Here is a 19,736-nt window from a genome sequence, read left to right as displayed (position 1 = left end):
ATTTTCCATAAATAATTGCATTGAATCTATCTATCTAATTATCACAAATATAATAATGAATATTAATTAAAAACATTACAAATATAAATGTAAGTTTTTAATTTTGCTTTCAATAGGAAGTATTGAAATATCATGATTATGATTGAATACACATTTAATGATAGTAAAATATATTATAAAAGTATTACATGTTATTAAAATAAATCTAAAATTACTAGGGGCAAGCCTATTTAAAAACAAAACTAAAAAGTATACATCGTTATTGATTTAAAGTTTAAACGTTATACCTATATGTATAGCTCAACTCAATAAACCTACATAAATTGTACACATATAATGTTTAATTAATTGAAATATTTTATAATACTTAAATTTAATTTAATTGTGAATAAAAAAATGTTAAAAATATAAGAAATTTAAAAATGAGTCAAGTTTGTGTGTTCTATATAATATTAATAAGGAAATATTATATGATTTTTAAATAAAAATAACGAGACTAAAAATACTTTACGTTTTGTTAATGTTATAAATAATATTTACAACATTATATTATATTTTTTATTTTTACGCAGTGTAATAATAAAAATCTTATTACTTCGAGGTATTCTGAACCGTAATTATATTTGTTGAAGTGCGACCGTTTTTGATAACGAGAGTAAAATCTCGTATGGAGGGGGTTAAGGGGTTGTGAAAAAAACAACATGGGAGGGACCCGACCGCCGGTTTCTAATTCAGTGTTCTTTCAGACGGTAACGCCTCTTCACGGACCATTGTGAATGCAATGCAGTACGACGGTGTGGTGTGTCTTTTTAGTTCGTTTTATTCGTTCTTCTAAATTGTATCCATAAATATAACATTTTTATTTATATGATTATTAATATATATATACGTGCGCATAAATTTATAAATATATAAATATATATATATATATTTTATAAATATTTAAGTTACAGTATACAACGTATAGTGATTTTCGTGATTTTTCAAAAATGAATGAATGGAAAGCTCACCGTGCAATATTATAGTGATTCAACGTAGTGCGATAGTCAATATGTTCGATTAAAAATTGTGGCCGAGACACGATTCAGGCATGAATATTAATTTTGCTGTGTTTATTTGTGTCTTACTAACTGTTAATGGCGTTACGCGAGCGTATGCCGGACATGCATCAAGTATAAAATCGTAAGTTAATTTAAAATATTTATACTATTTTTATGAAGTTATTTTGGCCTTTATTTTTTCTCCATATTATTAAAAATTATTATGGTAATTGAAAATTAATATAACAAAAAACAAAAACAAGGGTCATCAATATTATCTTAAAAAGAGAAACTAGGATCGTTTTACGTTTTAATTATTATTTCCAACCTCTTAAAATATTTACCTCATGCAGCTTACCCTACGGGCATACACCCCCTTTTTAATAAAATAAAATATTTTTCCTAATGTTGCGTAGTTTGAATTTTCAACATCCATCGATGTAACTTTAAAGATTTATAATTTCTACGACTATTATTTTAATGAATAATTTATATTAAATAAGAAATTAAAAAGGTAATAAAATAATATAATAATATAGGTAAACAATGATATTGGCGTACGATTGAAATAATTCGATTCTTTGCTTATTACTGGAACATGTGAGTCAGCTAAATATATCTAACGGTGTTCCCAAAGTTTAATATGCAATAACTAATTTCAACAATTGTTATCTTAATATTTTATAATTTTGGATTACATTTCAAATAATAAATAATCACTAATGATATATTTTATCTTAAAACTGAACTTAATGTGAGTTACTAAAAACTATTTAATTAAACTTTTACCAAATTTATTCTATGATTAATGATTAATGTTATGGATCATCAAACTTAACTGACAATTATAAATTACTTTTGATGAAGGATGTAAATAATTGTATAGTATTTAGGACTAAACCTATTAATGTAAATACTCGGGGGAGAATACTTTTATTTTTAATTTAAATAAAATATGAGTATAATATACTAAGTTCCTACTTATTTTTAAACCAACAATAAGTTAAATTCTGAAATTAATTAAAAAAGAAATCTTCCTTATTGATATTTTATTAACTGAACAATTTAATAAACACAAAAATAATAATATTTTAATATTTACTTGCTTTAGTAGCTATGTACCTACATTCGTCATTCGTGTAGATTTTAATTTTTATCAATAAAAAAATTTTATATATTATATTTTAAATAATAATAAATATTTAGGTATAATATAAAATCACAATTATCTTATGATTATTTATTTAATACCTATAAGCTCAAATAAATACATTTTTTATAATTTAACTTTATTCGTAGGTATCTAAAAATAGTTTTATAGTTTTAAATTATCTAATTTTACATTTTTTCAAATTCTAAACTATTAAGTTGTATAAATAATTGTTTTAATTTTTTGTTGTACAATATTTTTATGCATCGGCGAGTGTTATTATCAAGTATTTTTAGAATTATGATGAAATTTTAATTCGATTTAAATTTTATAGTGTGATTAATGCGTTAAAGAAAATTTTACTCTTAATAATAAAGAAAAATGACTGAAACTTTATGATTTATGGTTTTAACATTAGGATAATAATTTTTTTTTCAGTAAAATGTTTATATGTTATTATTTTCGAAATTACTTTTGAATACATACTATATCTGAAACTTAATAACATTGTTCTGTATTAAGTTTTCTGATTTTTGTGGTTAGAGAGCAAGGGATAAAAATGCCATCAATCAACTTATTAGGGGATCACAAATGGATATTAAATGATTAAAACCATGCGTGTAATTATGCCAGAAAACCTGTAATTATGAGTAGGAATGTGTATATGTATGTACAATAGTCACAGGGACCGCCATGCCATATTTTAGAAGGAAATATTATATTGTAAAAATACATTTAGAAATACCTCATTGTAAAGAGGGGAACATACCTTCTAATTTACGGCAAATTATAACTATTATTATTATTTTTTATAAGTGTGTTAATTTTCTTTCGTCTAGACTCACAAAAGCATATAACATGACCGAAAACCATATAGATATATTTTAGAGGTACCTTAGTACCTCTATATAATCGTCGGCATGTACAATGGGAAAAAATAGGGTACACTTTGTTAAACATATTATACGTTGTATATAGTATATACATATAACAATACATAAACATACTGACATATATATATATATATATTAATATCTTTTATTGTTGTCATGCTGGCTTCCAAAAGGAAGGGGGAAGTGTAAAAAAAAATAATATCTACCCGGCCGATCTGCATTGTTGAGTTCTTTTATGCACTCCATTCATAGTTTTTGGCACAAACCCTTTTTCCGCTAAGAAGTTATATTATTGAATTACCGTAAACCGATACGTCTAATCTTCTTCTTCTTCTTCGGTTGTACGCTCAGCTCCCACCACAGGCAACACACCAGTTCGGAATTTTGTCTACCTTTTTATTCGTTCTCAGCAATCATTTGAACCGGATTTCTATCGTTGCAAAACGATCATTTAGAAACCCGATCCGTATATTATTGCGTATGAAAAAAACGGCATTAAGGCCGCAGACACAATTAACTCTATTCAACTGTCTACGGAGCTTCTGTGTTTACCCGCGTGACCGCTCTTTTCTGAATGTAAGCTTTTAAGCCCAGGATGTAGATACATATTTGATTTGCATTCAGAATACAATGAAGTATATTTCTATAGTGCTGTTTAATTAGTATTTTAATTGACTGCCAATGATACATAAGTAGGTACTGTATATATGCATATTTCATACATAAACACACACACACACACACACACACACACACACACACACACACGTGTGTGTGTGTGTGTGTATATTTGAAATATAATGTTTCAAAATATGTACCCGTAGGCTTTATAAAAGACCACACACATTCAAAATACGTATTATTGTTATTACGATTCAAATGATATAGCTATATGAATTATTTTATATAATATATTAGATATAATATAAAACATTATATTATAATAAATGACCCAGAAGGATCATTTATAATTATTATACTTAAATCTATATGTGTTAGATTATCTCATAATTTCAACTAAATCACTTAACTATGAAAATCATACTTGCGTAATTTTCTTACCTATGAATTTATAATAAATATTTAAATTGTTTTAAATATAGTAAACAAACATAATAATTTTCAAAACAATAAAAAATAGTTATATTTAGTAATAGTAACATATAGTTAGTAAATTGCATTTATATGTTATGTCTGTTTTATTCTTATAATTTAAATGTTAATAATTTTTATAGTGGAGATGTAGGTACCTATACTATATATGTATTTACACAGAAAACTCAGAAATACAAGTAATAACTAAATAACCAATAGGTGTCAATTGCATCACTTAATTTGAAAAGTCCCTGTTTATATTTTAGGTGCAGTACTTACCTAAAAAAAGTACTTATTTAATATATTATATACATATTTAACATGGTTAAAAAACGTTAATTTATAAAGTTAAACAAATAAAGGCAGGAATATCTTTTGTTGTGGGAAAAAAAGTAAATGAAAATTTAATGAACTCTGACAAAATATTTATTTTTTTTATTAAAAAGTAAATAAGAAGTGATAGTTTTTGTATACGGTAATATACGGTTTATATTATGGAAATATGTACCTACACTTACTCAAGGGCAATTGAAAATCTTAGAATATTTACGATGAATTAGAATCTATATATTATTTATATTTCATTTAACTACAGTTTCATTAGTTTAGATATTTTTTTGAATGTGCATATTATTTTTTTTATTAAGTTATCAACATTTAAAATTATATTTTGAAAATTATTAACAAAAATATTTTAAATGTATGGCAATAATTAACAGTATAATGTAATTATATTATAAAATAATTATAGAAAAAATATATACAGTAGATATATAAACTTATAGAAGAAATAAGTCGACACGCAGATTGTATAATATATGTATATTAAATAATTAATTTATATCTATGACTAGTAACTAGGGACGAGGAAAGTCATTTAAATGAAGTTGTAATATAATGTTATACATTTAAAATTAAAAGTATACAAAGATATTCTTATCAAGTTATAAAATTATTTAATAACTCAGTTAAAATTGTTTCTATCTTGGAATATTTGGTTTCAGTATAAAAATATAATACTGTGTAATTAAGTTCGAAAATTCAGCTTGTTCGTTACAAAAAAAAAACAAATTTTGAATTTCGGTTAATATTGTTTTTAAATAATCTGATAAAATGAAGAGAATATCTGGAGTATGTTTTTGTTAGTTATAGGTACCCTCTATATTTACATTAACGTGTATAAACATACGTTTGAGTCTAAGTACTGTTCAAGTTTAAGTAGGTATAGACATATAGTTGATAGATTACAATGTCTTCAGACTATTATGGATTTGATTATTTAAATACCTAATCAAAACCAATAAAATCTAATACTAAACCACTATTAGGACTATTTAACAACTATTTATTCAAATTCAATTAATTTCGATAATATATTTTATGTGTTGTGCTAACGATAATATGTAAAGCGTACAATAAAAACACGTTTAAATAATCTGATTATTACTTTTAAATTTCATAATATCCAGTAAGTATATATGATTATAAAATATAGATATCGTAGGTATAATAAATGGCCACAAGGATAACCGGGACTAACCTAACCTAGGCGGATGAGGGGTCTAATGGGCCTATGGTATCGGGGGGCACTTTAAATAAGAGGAAATTTTAATAAAAAATAAAAATCAATAGATTTATATTATATATTATGTTTAATAATATAATTTACTAGAAATGTGATACTACCGTACCAGTATATAAATATGTTATTACAAACTTTGTAAAAAAAAAAAAACGTTTATTAGTATGTACGTATAATATGGACGAAAAATATATTAATGAGTAATGACCGCAAACCCAGTCGTGGCGTGTGCATAACGCACCCATAACGATATAATTACTTCGATTACGATGCGTCTCTTGTGTTCCGGTGTAGTACGCAGCGGTGACGTCCGAAGTTTTAAAGAATATAATAATATCAAATCTACTGCGTCAACTTTTTGTGAAACGTCGACCCAACAACGACGCACGTTATCCGGACGGACGATATTTTTTTTCTCTTTCCAACCCATTTCACGGCTGAATAATAATTATGCCGAAAACCCGTGTGTCGTATATTATATATTATAAAGAATACGAAACGAGCCACTACCTCACTAATCGACTTCAACCATGCGTATAGTGCGTACCTTATATATTATCATTATTATTATTATTATTAAACGTACGTATATAAGCACAAGCATGAAGCGAAGCAGTACAGCGCAGTCGGATCTCATTAGTAACGTTTCGGACACCCGTTTTTAAAAGTCGATCAGATTACAAAGCCCATTTTTATTTTTTTTCCATTTTTGATTTCATCATATACACGAGTGTAATTTCTGTATGATGGACGACAGTATATTTACACGTCATATCATTTAACCGCAACAATGCGATGTTGCGTGTAATAATATTAAGTTATGATAATAAATTTATATATATTATTATTTATTATTGTATTTCATATTTCATATTTTGTATGTAATATGTATATTGTGTATCATGTATGTCACAGTCTACGTGGATGTTTCTATATAATATATACCTACAGCATTACGATTACTACGCCATATTATAATATTAACAATATTTATGTTGCACGACCGTAAATTATCGATTTTTAATTTAACTATTTTTTTCGCAATAGATATTAGTTGGAAGAGGGGAAAAAAGTAGATACGAAGCGCGCACTGCCTCGGTGATTAACATATTTTTCGTACGCTTATAAGTTATAATATATTATAATAAATAGGTTACTTACACGCTTTTTTTTCTATTTCACGTGGCTTTTATTGTATTATTATGTTACTATATCTTGCGTTACAGCATGCCAGCGTCATAACGGTCGCAGTGCCATACACACCATGGCGTAAAATATTTTATTATAATATAATATAGAAGAGCGTTTCCTGCAGAATGGATGTCATTTATCACGTTGGTGAAAATTTAAAAATGATTAGAAATAATACTGATAACAATAATATATAATATAATGTATACCTAACTTAAAAGGGAAGGCGTTCGTCCGTCGAATATTATTATACATTATTATTATTATTATTATGCACACTGTAGTATAATATACGTTCGGGTTCGATGTTTTTACCCTCTCCCGTGTTCCGATAGATCGGCGACAGCACAGACTCTGAGTCTGTGGCGGCAGGTATGCCGACTCCTCAGTATATACGCACGTATTATATATATATATATATATACATATGGGTAGGCACATCGCGTAAGATTAAAATATATTTTTATATGGGCACTTCGGCTGATTTATACACTTTGTGGTCCGTCGTTTGTAAGACCGCGTATACCGACGCCCCTTCACCCACCCCCGACTACACCGCCGTCATTTTGCGCCGTGGTTATAATAATAATAATAATATGATCGTGTCGGACGGGTATAATGACGCGTGTTCGACAGTTCTCTGCCGCCGCCGACAACACGACGTGCTACAGCTACACCGCGCGAGTATATATTATTATGTATATAGGTAGTATTTAGTATATGTCGTGTCGTATGTGTTCAGTGTTAATTTTTTATTTTTGTATAAGGGGAATTTATGTTTTACGTGTATAGAAATATTTTATGATCGAGTATGAAAAATTTGCCTGTATATATCGGAAGCGATGAAAAATAAAATTTCGTGGTCTTCAAACTGGATGCGTATGCTCCAGCATCTAGCAGAATGCACAACTAAAGCGATTATATTATACATAATCACATATTATAATATATTACTATAAACTTGCTAATGCGCTATCCTGTATAGGTCTACTCGAGTATACATATTATAATACCTATAAAATCCGGGGCTCAGACCGTTTAGATGAGTGAAGCGAACCGTTTAAAAACCACGTACTCCAAGTGTAATACATAAGCGGAGTTTTACTTCAAAATACATATCTATATACTATGCTGATGTAATGTATTAATTGCGATCATAGGTTATACCTATATTATATTATTATGATGGATTGTAGCCATATATTATATTGTTAAATACGAATCATGATCAGATGGTCTATATACAGGTATAGTAGATATACAGGTATCATTTGCTTGTCCGAAATATATGAGAACTTTTTTTTAACCTAAAAGCTATACTCTCTTCTAACCTAACGGTTCTTTCTGTCTAACCTAACGGTGTTATGGGCTTATGAACGTAGTATTTAAATTCCCATTTTACAATATATAATACGTATTTGATCATTTTCAGTCTTTAGAAAGACGCAATAAATTATACGGGGATAAAAATAATAATAAAAAACTCGTTCCAGACTTTCAGAGGGTCATTGTGCTGCACAGGGATAGGTCGCAGGACGATAAAACAAATTTTGCACAGTAAAAATAAAGTATCCCAACTATTCCCACAAATATGAGTAAGCATATTCGTTCTGGTCGTGCGTATTATAGGTAAGGGGCAAGGGTGTTACCATGTAGTAATATCCATAGCCGGCAGATGTACAATTATTGCAATGCAATCGGAAATATTTTTTAATATTAAAAAATCAAAACGTAAAAACAGCATATTGTTTGTATATATGAGTTTTTGGGGTAGATGTTTCGTATTACATTTAACAAAAATAATCCTTTCGTGAGTTTTCAGTAGTTTTGATACTATTAAATACAGCTAATATATCTGATTTTACTACATATAATGCTCAGATCCTCAGATACTAAGAAATCTGCTCTTTATTTAATAGAATTACGGAAAATTTACATCTGGTATAATTTTATGACTATACCATCGCATTGGCTTTCTAGTATATTATACTTACATAATACAATTTAATAGACATGTTATATTGTTATACTTATAAATACAATATGTATAGTATGGTTAAATTTCATGGCTGAGTTATTTTATTACGAGTTAAAAATAAAAATAAAAAATAACTGATTTGGATTTCTAGGTATTAAAAATCACTAAAAATAACTGAAACAGGAACACGAATTCAAGACCTAAGTATTTAGTCCTTCCCTTAAAAACAAATGTGTAGCTTATGTATAAAAATATGTTATATAGTATCTGTAAATTATAAATAATATGTATTTTTCCCATCCATCAGCTTACATAATTGTTTTGTTATGGTTCCTAATAAATATTAATGTAGCTTTATACATTCCCCTCTTCTAAAGTACCAACACAATACTTTATGTATAATATTACTTGTATAGATATTCTGTGTTTCTGTGGTTATAATATATGTATGAAATTTAATTACTTTAAAAAATAACATTTTAATGGACCTGAAACTAAGCCTAAATCATCAAAAACATCGAAGAAATTGTGTATTCAAATTTCTTGGTCTAGCGGATGTCGCGTATTATTATTAGGTATACTGCGCAGCAATCCGGTAGAGTGATGGACGAACGGTGCGACGCCCCCTATTGAAAAATAGTATGTGTAATTTATTGTCCAATAAACCGGACGAAGCGTTTCGACATTTTATGAAATAGGCGACGACGTGGAAACAAAAATAATATAATGGAAAAAAAAAACAGGGAAGAAAAAAATCAATTAAATTTTAATCACAGATGCTGGGAGGAGTTGTACGAGTGTGTATCACTCTGCGGCCAGCCCCGAAAATTATTGGACACCGAATTACAGATCTCAACACGTTGTAATCATATAATAATAATACTGGTTTTTTCCCTTCTTCGTCTCGTGTGAGAGATCCTTCTATACGAATTACCGTATACAAAAGAGAATGGAATGGAATGATATATATTTTTTTCCTTCGTCCGAGGTCTTCGACGAAAGGAATTCGAGTCTTCGGTAGCCAAAGTATGCGCCGACAAAAAAAAAAAAAAAAAATAAGGAAAAAAGTAATAATAACAATTTTTTCGAAAAAAATCGGTTCCGCTCTATGTAAGGTATCTCAATGTATATATACTACGGTTTACGTGCGTGAAACTTATTCTCAGGACCGCTCTTTTGACCTCGTGAACGTGTCACCGCCAAGTGGAATATTGACCGCAAACCTATTGTTTCGAATTAAAAGAGGAAAGCAGGGATTTAGATTGTTGCCTAGGTGATTCTCATTGTTTTCGTTCGTCATTGCTGCAGCCGTCACGAGTGTTTTAAGTATCTATACCTAAACAGTATATATGTATATTATTTCTTTATCATATTCCCACGGAAAGTCATCAATTAGTATTACGTTTAAATCATATATGTACGCCAACCAAGAACATTCGAAAGAAACCGTATTACCATATAATAATAATCCATTGAAAACCGTATATTATGTAGATTTTAAATAATTGTATATATAAAATAATGTAAATGTATATTATAAAGATTTTCAAATTTATAGGTGCATCGTATAGAATTCTACTAGAGTAGTATATTTGAGACAAGAAATAAAAATAAAATGAAAAACACCGTTGTATATCAAATAATATAATATTTTTTTTCACAGTAATAGTATTATTATATCAGTATACTAATATATAGGTAAAGAACATTAAGACTAGTTAAAAGAAATTATATTGCAAAATTACAAACCTATCAAGTGCACCGGCGCTTTCGCCTGTTACTCATGATAATATATACCTTCATAAAATCCTGTACCTAGTGTACGTGATCTATATTATATATTTATTACTATCATACTATATGTACAAGAATAATACGAAGTTACGATGGTGCAAAAATGCACAATATTTAGTATAATATGTCACGTAATTATTTACCGAAGATTTACTTGAATTTTTCAAACCTAAACAATATACACAATATATATCAATACATATTGTATGCAAATACAATGCATTGTAAATAAGCGTCGTAGTGTACTAGTGTTGTAAAAAGTTGACCTATAGGCTACAAGGAGCCTGAATAATATAGATGATTGCAAATTATGTAAATTCTACCTTTAAATTTTTTTTAAATTTACTTATTGTATCATTTGTTTACAGATTGTAAATATTTCTTAATAAAAAAAAAAAAATTCTACCTTTACGAGCAGCAGCCGCGTACCTATAATTTTCACGAAACAAGCGGCACGTTTCATCGGGCTGGAGGTGATATAAAAGGCACGTTATTGACTTGTTTTGCCGCAATTTCGTTAGATTGCACAACACTTTAAATATGTTTTTACTTTTGTGGTCACGCGGACAGTACGGTTCGATTGAAAATCATTGTGAATCAGACGGTGATGGTGAAGAAAACGGATGGTAACTAAATACTAAACCGCATAGTTCATACTATTCGTAGTCGTTAGGAAGATGATCAGTGAACATTATCCGTTCGCCGCGAGTTTATATTTACAGTATACTCTTTACACATAATATGAATGGTGGCTAATACCTAGGTTGATATTACTGCATAATATATTACCAAGGTTTCCAGCGTGTACGGAGGACCTCACTTTGGAATTCATGAACGTGTTCGAAAGTTGCCGCTGAAACGTTTATCGGCAAAATCCATAGAGATTCTAAACGCCAGCGGTCAAACCACGGTAATAATTGCCGCGAAAACTATTGACAATATTATGGTCAATTCAGGTTCGTTTTTCGTGGCGAGCGGGTAATCGTAAATTTTCTTCGCGCTAAATGTATTTATTGCTCCGTTTTCACATTTTATTTGTTTTTTTTTTTCGCATCCGCATTCCGTAGTTGCAAAAGTATACGTAGTATAGAATATTGATATATAATCTTCCATTTTTATGTCGTTATATTGACGAGTGCGTATTATACTTGTAGTGCTGTAAGTCGTTTAATGGCGAAAGTTCGAAACGAGTCATTATCAGCTCCAGTCAGTGTTGTTTACCAAGTATTACCTTTAAATGTCGGGCGGCGTGTAAAGGTAGGATACATACAAATCATACAGTGTATAAAGTCATCTATATTATTTACGATTGTTTATACTGTTTATAGTATCCTTGCAGGAATATATACTGTTTCATACTGTTTCTTAACGTGCAATTATTTAGAAAAAGGAATTAATAATGTACTCACATAATATTGAAATATTTCTGTAAGAAAGCGGGCGTAAGTTAGCACACCGTGGTTGTATTGACATGTATCAATTTTTTCGTATTTAATGTTTATAATTCATCACTATTGAAATATAAAATAAAGGGTGCTGCTGTTGCATACAAGAACAATATTACGGAATTACTCTTATACTAGTACTTTGTGTTCAATTTTATACCGTATTTATTATCGAGAACGGTTCGTAGCATGTAACAATCTTATCGTCTTCACAATAACATAATGTATACGGTGAGACATCGGTTTGGAGCGCACTTCACAGGTATTATATGGTATAAACATTGGTAACACTTGTACCTTAATGTTTATAAACTAAATAATAATTATATATATATATATATATATATATATAAATAAAATATATAGATTATAGGTAGTAAAATAGTAATATGAATTCGTGTGTGAATTATAGTCGATGGGATAAAATTTATTGGATAAATCGTTTGAACAATCCGCATAATAGAACCGCACATCCACACCACACACATAAACCTTTAAAATTTAAATTTTATGTACGGGTAAATTTACCTATATCTCGTATATATAGATATATAATATATGTGTATACTGTATACTGCTGTAGAGAATGCCGCGAGCAGTTAACGTGCTTATTGATATATTATGTAAACTGTAGTAGATTATTTATGTAAAATGTAAGCACATTATAAACTTATATGTAGGTATGTAATAGGTACTATTATAAAAATGCATATTCTTCTAAGGTATTAGTATTTATATTATAATATAATATTTTTTTGATGCATTTGAAACGGGCCAGGAAAATTTTTGGACGGTAATATAATAATGACTTAGTTAGATTTTTGTCAGACGATAACGACTAGTAAGTATTATGGTGTGAATCATTGTGCGGGTGGTGGAGCGAGGAGTTTTTTTCGCGGTATTTTGTTTTGCCTGTTTTTCTATCTGTGTCCCTCTCACTTTCTTAAAGCCATTCTGTTTCTCTCACATCCTTCGCAATAATCGTGACGATGTTCGTCGCTACACCGGTTGTTCGGTCGCTGCTGTATATCTGTCTCGTGGATAGAGCCGTGACCATGTTCGTTAACGCATATGCAAGTATGTAAGTATAGGTATACATTATAAGTATATAACGTACATATAAATATTATGTTACAAACACGGCGAAACTCCGACGCCGAATCAAAACGAATGGGCGTGTACCGTAACCGTGGCATCTGACTATGCTTTATATGTACATTGTACATATGTATATCTGTGCGCGTGTAAGCCTTCCGTGTAAAATACTTAGTTAATAAATATAAATATTTTACATACTCCGCATAATGGGATTATGTACCTATATTGTGTATAAATGTATAACAAATATTATATACCTGCATTTTATAATATTATTATTATATATTTATATTGTCTCGTGCCCGTAGTCTATGAGCAACAGCGGTCATCGTATTATTTCGTTATTAGTTTTTCGTAGTGATAATATGATATTGTTGTCATGAAGACATCAACAGGTGGCGGTGGCAGTGTTAGTGTAAATATATATATATGGTCAGCGCCCAGTGGTGCAGGTTCCTCGCGTGCGTTATATATGTTATAATAATCCTCTTATAATTGCCCAGACGTTTGGAGGTATTTTTATTTACATTTTTATTTTTATTAGTACACCTTTATTATACACACACACACACCCACACACACACACACACACACACACACACACACCCACACACACACACACACACACACACACACACACATACACATACATATGTACATTATACATTTATACACTGCACGTACTATGTACCTACTCGAAGATCTGATTTCATTTCCACTCGTCACAGTCGTACACCTTTATATATATATATATATTGTATATTATAATAAACGTCCACTTGTGCCTAGCATTTATCGAGGGGCGGTATTATGATATAGTGTAGCGTAAGTGTGTAACATTATATACCTATTATATCATGTTTACATAATACCATGATACATGGATATTATTACGGTAAGTCGCAGATGCCACATGGAGATGACACGCATGACTTTCGGCACAAACAAATATAACGATGTACCTATATAGTAGATAATATTATATAGTATGCATATTATATGGATCATTCTTTGGATATTTTGTATCTTTCTTTTCTTATTATGTTTATCAGATTTTTTGATTGACATCAGGATGTGTAAATGTGTTATAAACAAATGTATAAATAGAAAAGGTGTGTTTCCACAGAAAAAACTTATTTAAAAGTTATTAAGTAAAAATATAAAAAGTTTGCTACACTTTTTAAACAAATAAAAATTCCATATATTTGCGGTCATTCTTAATCTTCCTAATCGAGGAATGTACAATTTATTGCATACAAAAATAATATAAGCTGAAAAAAATATAAATCATATATTATAGATTTATAGCACTTATAATTATGTACCATACGGTTTTAGAAGAAATCTTTTTCCGAGAACATTATGAGGGCCACTTTTAAACTGTTAATCAAATATAACCGAGCCGCGAACTGCCACCACCGGTGCAGCCCCAAATAAGAAACGAAGGTATAATATACTTCCATAATATCGCGTCCTGTCGGTAATCTTTCATCTCATTGTTACAAAATAAAGAAGAAGAAAAAAGAAAAAACACGGACGCCGACCAGTAAATGTGCTTTTTTCTCTGATGTTTGCGGTCCCAATAGTAATGACGTGTGTCCGTCCCGGGTTTGTTCTCAATATCGTTATATTGTTTGCAATGTACCGCTCGTTTAAAAACACTTGTATGCACTATACATCTATACACATTATTTATATAATACCTAGTTTCTCGTTACTTATGAGTAATCTGGATAGTGCCTGAATTAAAGATTTACGTACGACGTACCTATCGGTTCTTTTTATCTGATGTAAGTAACTTAATCTGATGTCAAATAATAATTCAAGCGACGTAGGTAATTGTACCAATTAATCGATTTCCCCGTGGACGTTTTGATCAAATAGTATGTCTATTGCACACTGGGGAACGTGGTTGAACGCACCGGCCGAGTTCAATAATTATTTAGCCGATCACGTTCCACGATTAATTTTGTATTATGGAAACATTGGAAACTCACTCAAATGAGCCAAACGTCAAAAATACGTATTACTCCATTTTCACGTGTAAATCATTATGTAATTATTGTGTTCAAATTAATCAAAAATAATTTTGGTAATTTCCGAACGCTTGCTACTTTAAGATTGTGTTGTGTTGATCTATGTTCAATTTAATGTATATTATTATATTTCTGTATTACGTATTTTTTACAATTCTATTACCATACATAAATTTATAATTCACAAGCTACGTGTAAGTACTTTTTGTAATTTTATTAATCACTCACGTTTTCATATCAGTGGATTTACCTTGTCTTAAACTCCGTTAAATGTAAACTATACGTCATAATTTTAACATATTTACTTAGGTATTTTTGTTCAAATTTAAATATAGGTCTAAAATTATATAAAATTGTAATAATTATTTAGGTACTAATAGTAACCTTATACAAACAATATGAATATTATATTTCCGTTTGTCAAAAGAAATCTTCTGAGTGAGCCCAGCTTTAAAATGCATTTTTTTTAAATTCTTGTCGCATGTTATTACACCAAATTATATACTACAAAAATGTATAAGCTCAGTTGTTTGGTCTGGACGTTTATGACTGAATGAAAGTGTCGGATATTTTCTTTTATATATTACATTTTTTAAAACCATGCGTAGTACTTCATTTAATGTTTATAAATTTCTAATGGGCATATTAATAGTAAGATGGTATTATGATCAGTAGCTTAAAATTTTCAATATAGATACAATTTGTACAATTGTATACCACCAATACATTAAACTATAATTTTTTAATATTAAAAATATAGAGCGTTGTAATTTTTTAAGTATCCATTTCGATTTTAAAATGTTTCAAATCGCTGTTAAAAACAAAAAGGTTTTACGGTAAATTATTTTTAACAAAATGTATTTCTTAAAAATCCGTAAATATTTATACCATACTCTACCCATTATTATCTAATATATATTCGAAAATCTAAATAAGTATATAATATATCTATCAGTTTTATTTATTTTTAAACACTATTCACGGGTACTTATTCACATACTATTTCTTCATGAATAATAACCGCCGAACGTCTTTTGCATACAAATGATTGAATTACAAAATATCTTTAGTCAGTGTTATACCTATGTTTTTTTAATTTATTTAAATTTGACGACCGTAAATAACCAATAATGACCGATACCGTCTCTTGTGAATGCGTGTGCAGTCTAACGAAATATAATTGCGTTAAAGGATATGTCCGCATTTTATTACGACGTTTTATTGTGAATTAACATCATGTTTATACTTTAAACATTTTACGTATTTATGTACCAACTGTGTATACTATGCCCGTACGGTATATAAAATATATGATAATATAATACATATTATTTCCGAGAAGTGATTTTAACATTTTTCTCGGTCATGGACCTAAAATGAAAAATGGTGGGAGGACATACCGATCGGGCTGTTTGACAATAGGATTAAAAAGAACCCATTACGTGTCCGTGGGCCTGTCATTGTTTACATCCGACAGATGTTTAATTACGACTATTCCGCGCGATTGGTCTCGCACATCGGAAGCTTTGTCACCGCTGTCTCTACGGCGTATACATATATTATATTATATATATCTATATTCTATAGGTACATTTCTGTATAGATCTAACGAAACGACCATTATTATAATTATTATTATCATTATTATATTGTATGCGACTTTTAACACCGCGGGGACAATATATTATACGTGCAAATGTATAATATAGTACCTATATGGCAATATGTGTCCTGTATATGTATGTGTATTCTCTTGCGCGTCAGCTTGTGTTCCGACTGTTAAGTTGGTTCGTATCGCGATTGGCGGTCGCGGCACTACACATCTTCCCAAAAATAGACATTAGGCAGTGATTGATTTACGTGTACGTATAAACATCACGCCGTGGAAACACATTCAATCATCTCGTATAAATGTAATTTGGTTTTAATGGATTTATATGCTAAACGAGCCAGCTCATTGGTGTGTATATATTATTTTCTATAATAAAGATTATTATTGCAATATAAATATATTATATGGAATGAATACGTGAGTATATGAGTATACCTAATAATATAATATATATTTATATGAATTCAACTGTATAGATTGATATGCAATTATAATAGCATGGATTTTAAATTATTAGTTCGTGCAGAAGGACAAATTGCAATATGGGGATAGTGAGCGCACTGAGACTAAGCAGTACCTATTGTGACATGAGCTTGGGGGCCACCACAGAGAATGGTCGACAACCATAAAATGCAAATCAACCGGTCCACGAGTGACTTGAGATGATCGTAAAAAAGTAAAAATTACACACATACAGATATAAAATACGCCGCCAGTGTGAGTTTGTGTATATTATGTATATGACGGGGACATCACTGACTATCGTAACCGGGAGCATATGCTATTAACATCTGACCAATTAAATCCATTAGAACGGTTTTTTTACAACGTTTTTAATGTACAAAACTGCATTATATGACTGCGGATCACGCTGAAAAAAAAATAAATCGCGCGTTCACGTCCGGAAGATGGGAGGTGTAAATAAATAAAAACGTTTATTATTTTTTTCATGTGAATTTTAGTTTATCCTCTTCGTTATTAGTTCGCAAGTTTATAGACACAGCGTAAGTAGGATTTAGTATATATAGTACGTGTCTAATCATAGATCTAGAAAATAATATCACAACATTCATAACATTTAATTTTTTAATGGATACCATCTTATAAATACACACGTAGACTATATACATATAACATATGTCATATATTTATATAGAATTATATAAGCCCATAATAATAAACTATTAAAAAAAACAACTAGGTAATATTATATACATATAATATATAATATATATACAGGGTATATACTATACAGGGTATAACAGGACTATTTAACAAATATATTAACATTTGTAATGGAAGTTTGTTAAATAGTCTTGTTACACCTTATACAAGTGAACGATAAAATTTTAATCTTGGAAATAGCCCAATTCTTGATAGTTTGTTTAGACAACATTACAATAAATAATGAGGTATTCGGAAATATGTTAAAATGTATGTGGAAAATGTGATGTTAAATAATTTTATTTATACCATATTGTATTTATTAAATTGTTTAAATTATTAAGTTAAAATTACTCACAGACTTTATTTAAATTACTTTAATGACAGGATTTACCGATTACTGTCAGATGTCAAGCGAGTGTATAATGATTTTATGATGTATGTAGCATGTTAATACTTAATATCATACTCTTTGTATCCTAAATTATCAAATTATAACAATATTAGGTATAATATCATATAAAATATTTAAAAAATTGATTTTTGCTTTCAATTTCAATACCAGAAATATTAGGAGAGTACTGAGTAGTGTACCACAAATTTGTGAAATATTTTAAATTAAGCCTAATTTATACCTACAGCAATTTTATCAAATACTCTTAGCTAAAATCAAAATGTTTTTAAATAATAAACTATTTTTTAAATATTTGATACATTTATTCTATACACTTATACATTTTTAGAAAAGTATCATGCTTTAAAATATAAAATTTATATTATGGATTGTAGTATCAAAAGTTTAAAAAAAATTTAAATATTGCGTCTATATAAGTACTTGAAACTATTCCTGTATAAAAACATTTTTGAATCAAATTTCACAAAATGTAATGGTATATGATTTACTTGACGTTAATATAAAGAAAATACAGATATTTTAAATAAATTAATATTCCGTAAGTCACGCATGTTATAAAAATTTGTGTTCAGAAGTTTGCTCTGTATGGCTGTATTCAAGGAAGTAACTGATGGGGAGTCTAGGGGTCCGGACCTCCCCATGACATTTTTTTTCAGTTACAGTCTTGTTTGTATTACTATAAATTATAACCGTTTTAATCGTGTTGCAGTATTAGATTATGTATTTAAAATATAACATGGACATACAATCCTTAAGTTTAAATCCACTGTATACGGCGTTTTAAAAATGGAAAACTTATCATCCTTATATGAGCATGTAGTGTATCCCTATCAGTCAAAGTATTTTCCATCATTAGAAAGTAAGTAAACGAAAATGCATTCAATGTATTTGACGCAACAGACACATGTGCTGGGGGGAAGGTAAATCGTGAATACTTATATACACAGCGACAAGAGAAACGAGTATGGTGTCATTCGAAGTTGCAACGGTATAAATGTATAATAGAAGTAAAGCATAGAGGAATTCGTGACTTCTCTTCGCCGGAGGGATCCGGTTATGACACGTCGCGCGTCGTCGTGAAGGAAATGCTCACGGGATACTCGTGGGAATGGCTGCACGCAGATCCGACCGGATAAAAGTTTCATTTATTTATCGTCGTCGCATGTACGACCGTTGAGCCACGAAATAGATGTTTATTCGAAAAAGAAAAAAAAATGATAAATAAATAGAGGTCCGTTGTGTA

At 29.4% G+C, this 19,736-nt stretch overlaps 1 protein-coding gene across 1 annotated transcript in view; it reads left to right on the top strand.

Moving 5' to 3' along the window:
• Positions 1-750: 750 nt before the first annotated feature.
• The window catches only part of LOC132922840 (protein Wnt-5b-like), a 65,046-nt gene continuing 46,060 nt past the window's right edge, over positions 751-19,736 (top strand). Inside the window, exon 1 of the mRNA XM_060986562.1 lies at positions 751-1,182. Within this exon, the coding sequence (XP_060842545.1) occupies positions 1,091-1,182 (92 nt within the window). The 5' untranslated portion in view covers positions 751-1,090. The remainder of the gene's footprint in view (positions 1,183-19,736) is intronic.

Source organism: Rhopalosiphum padi, chromosome 2 (assembly GCF_020882245.1).
Source record: "Rhopalosiphum padi isolate XX-2018 chromosome 2, ASM2088224v1, whole genome shotgun sequence".
Classification (NCBI taxonomy): Eukaryota; Metazoa; Arthropoda; class Insecta; order Hemiptera; family Aphididae; genus Rhopalosiphum; species Rhopalosiphum padi.
The sequence above is the reverse complement of the archived record's forward strand: the minus strand, read 5'-3'. Positions and strand labels throughout refer to the sequence as shown.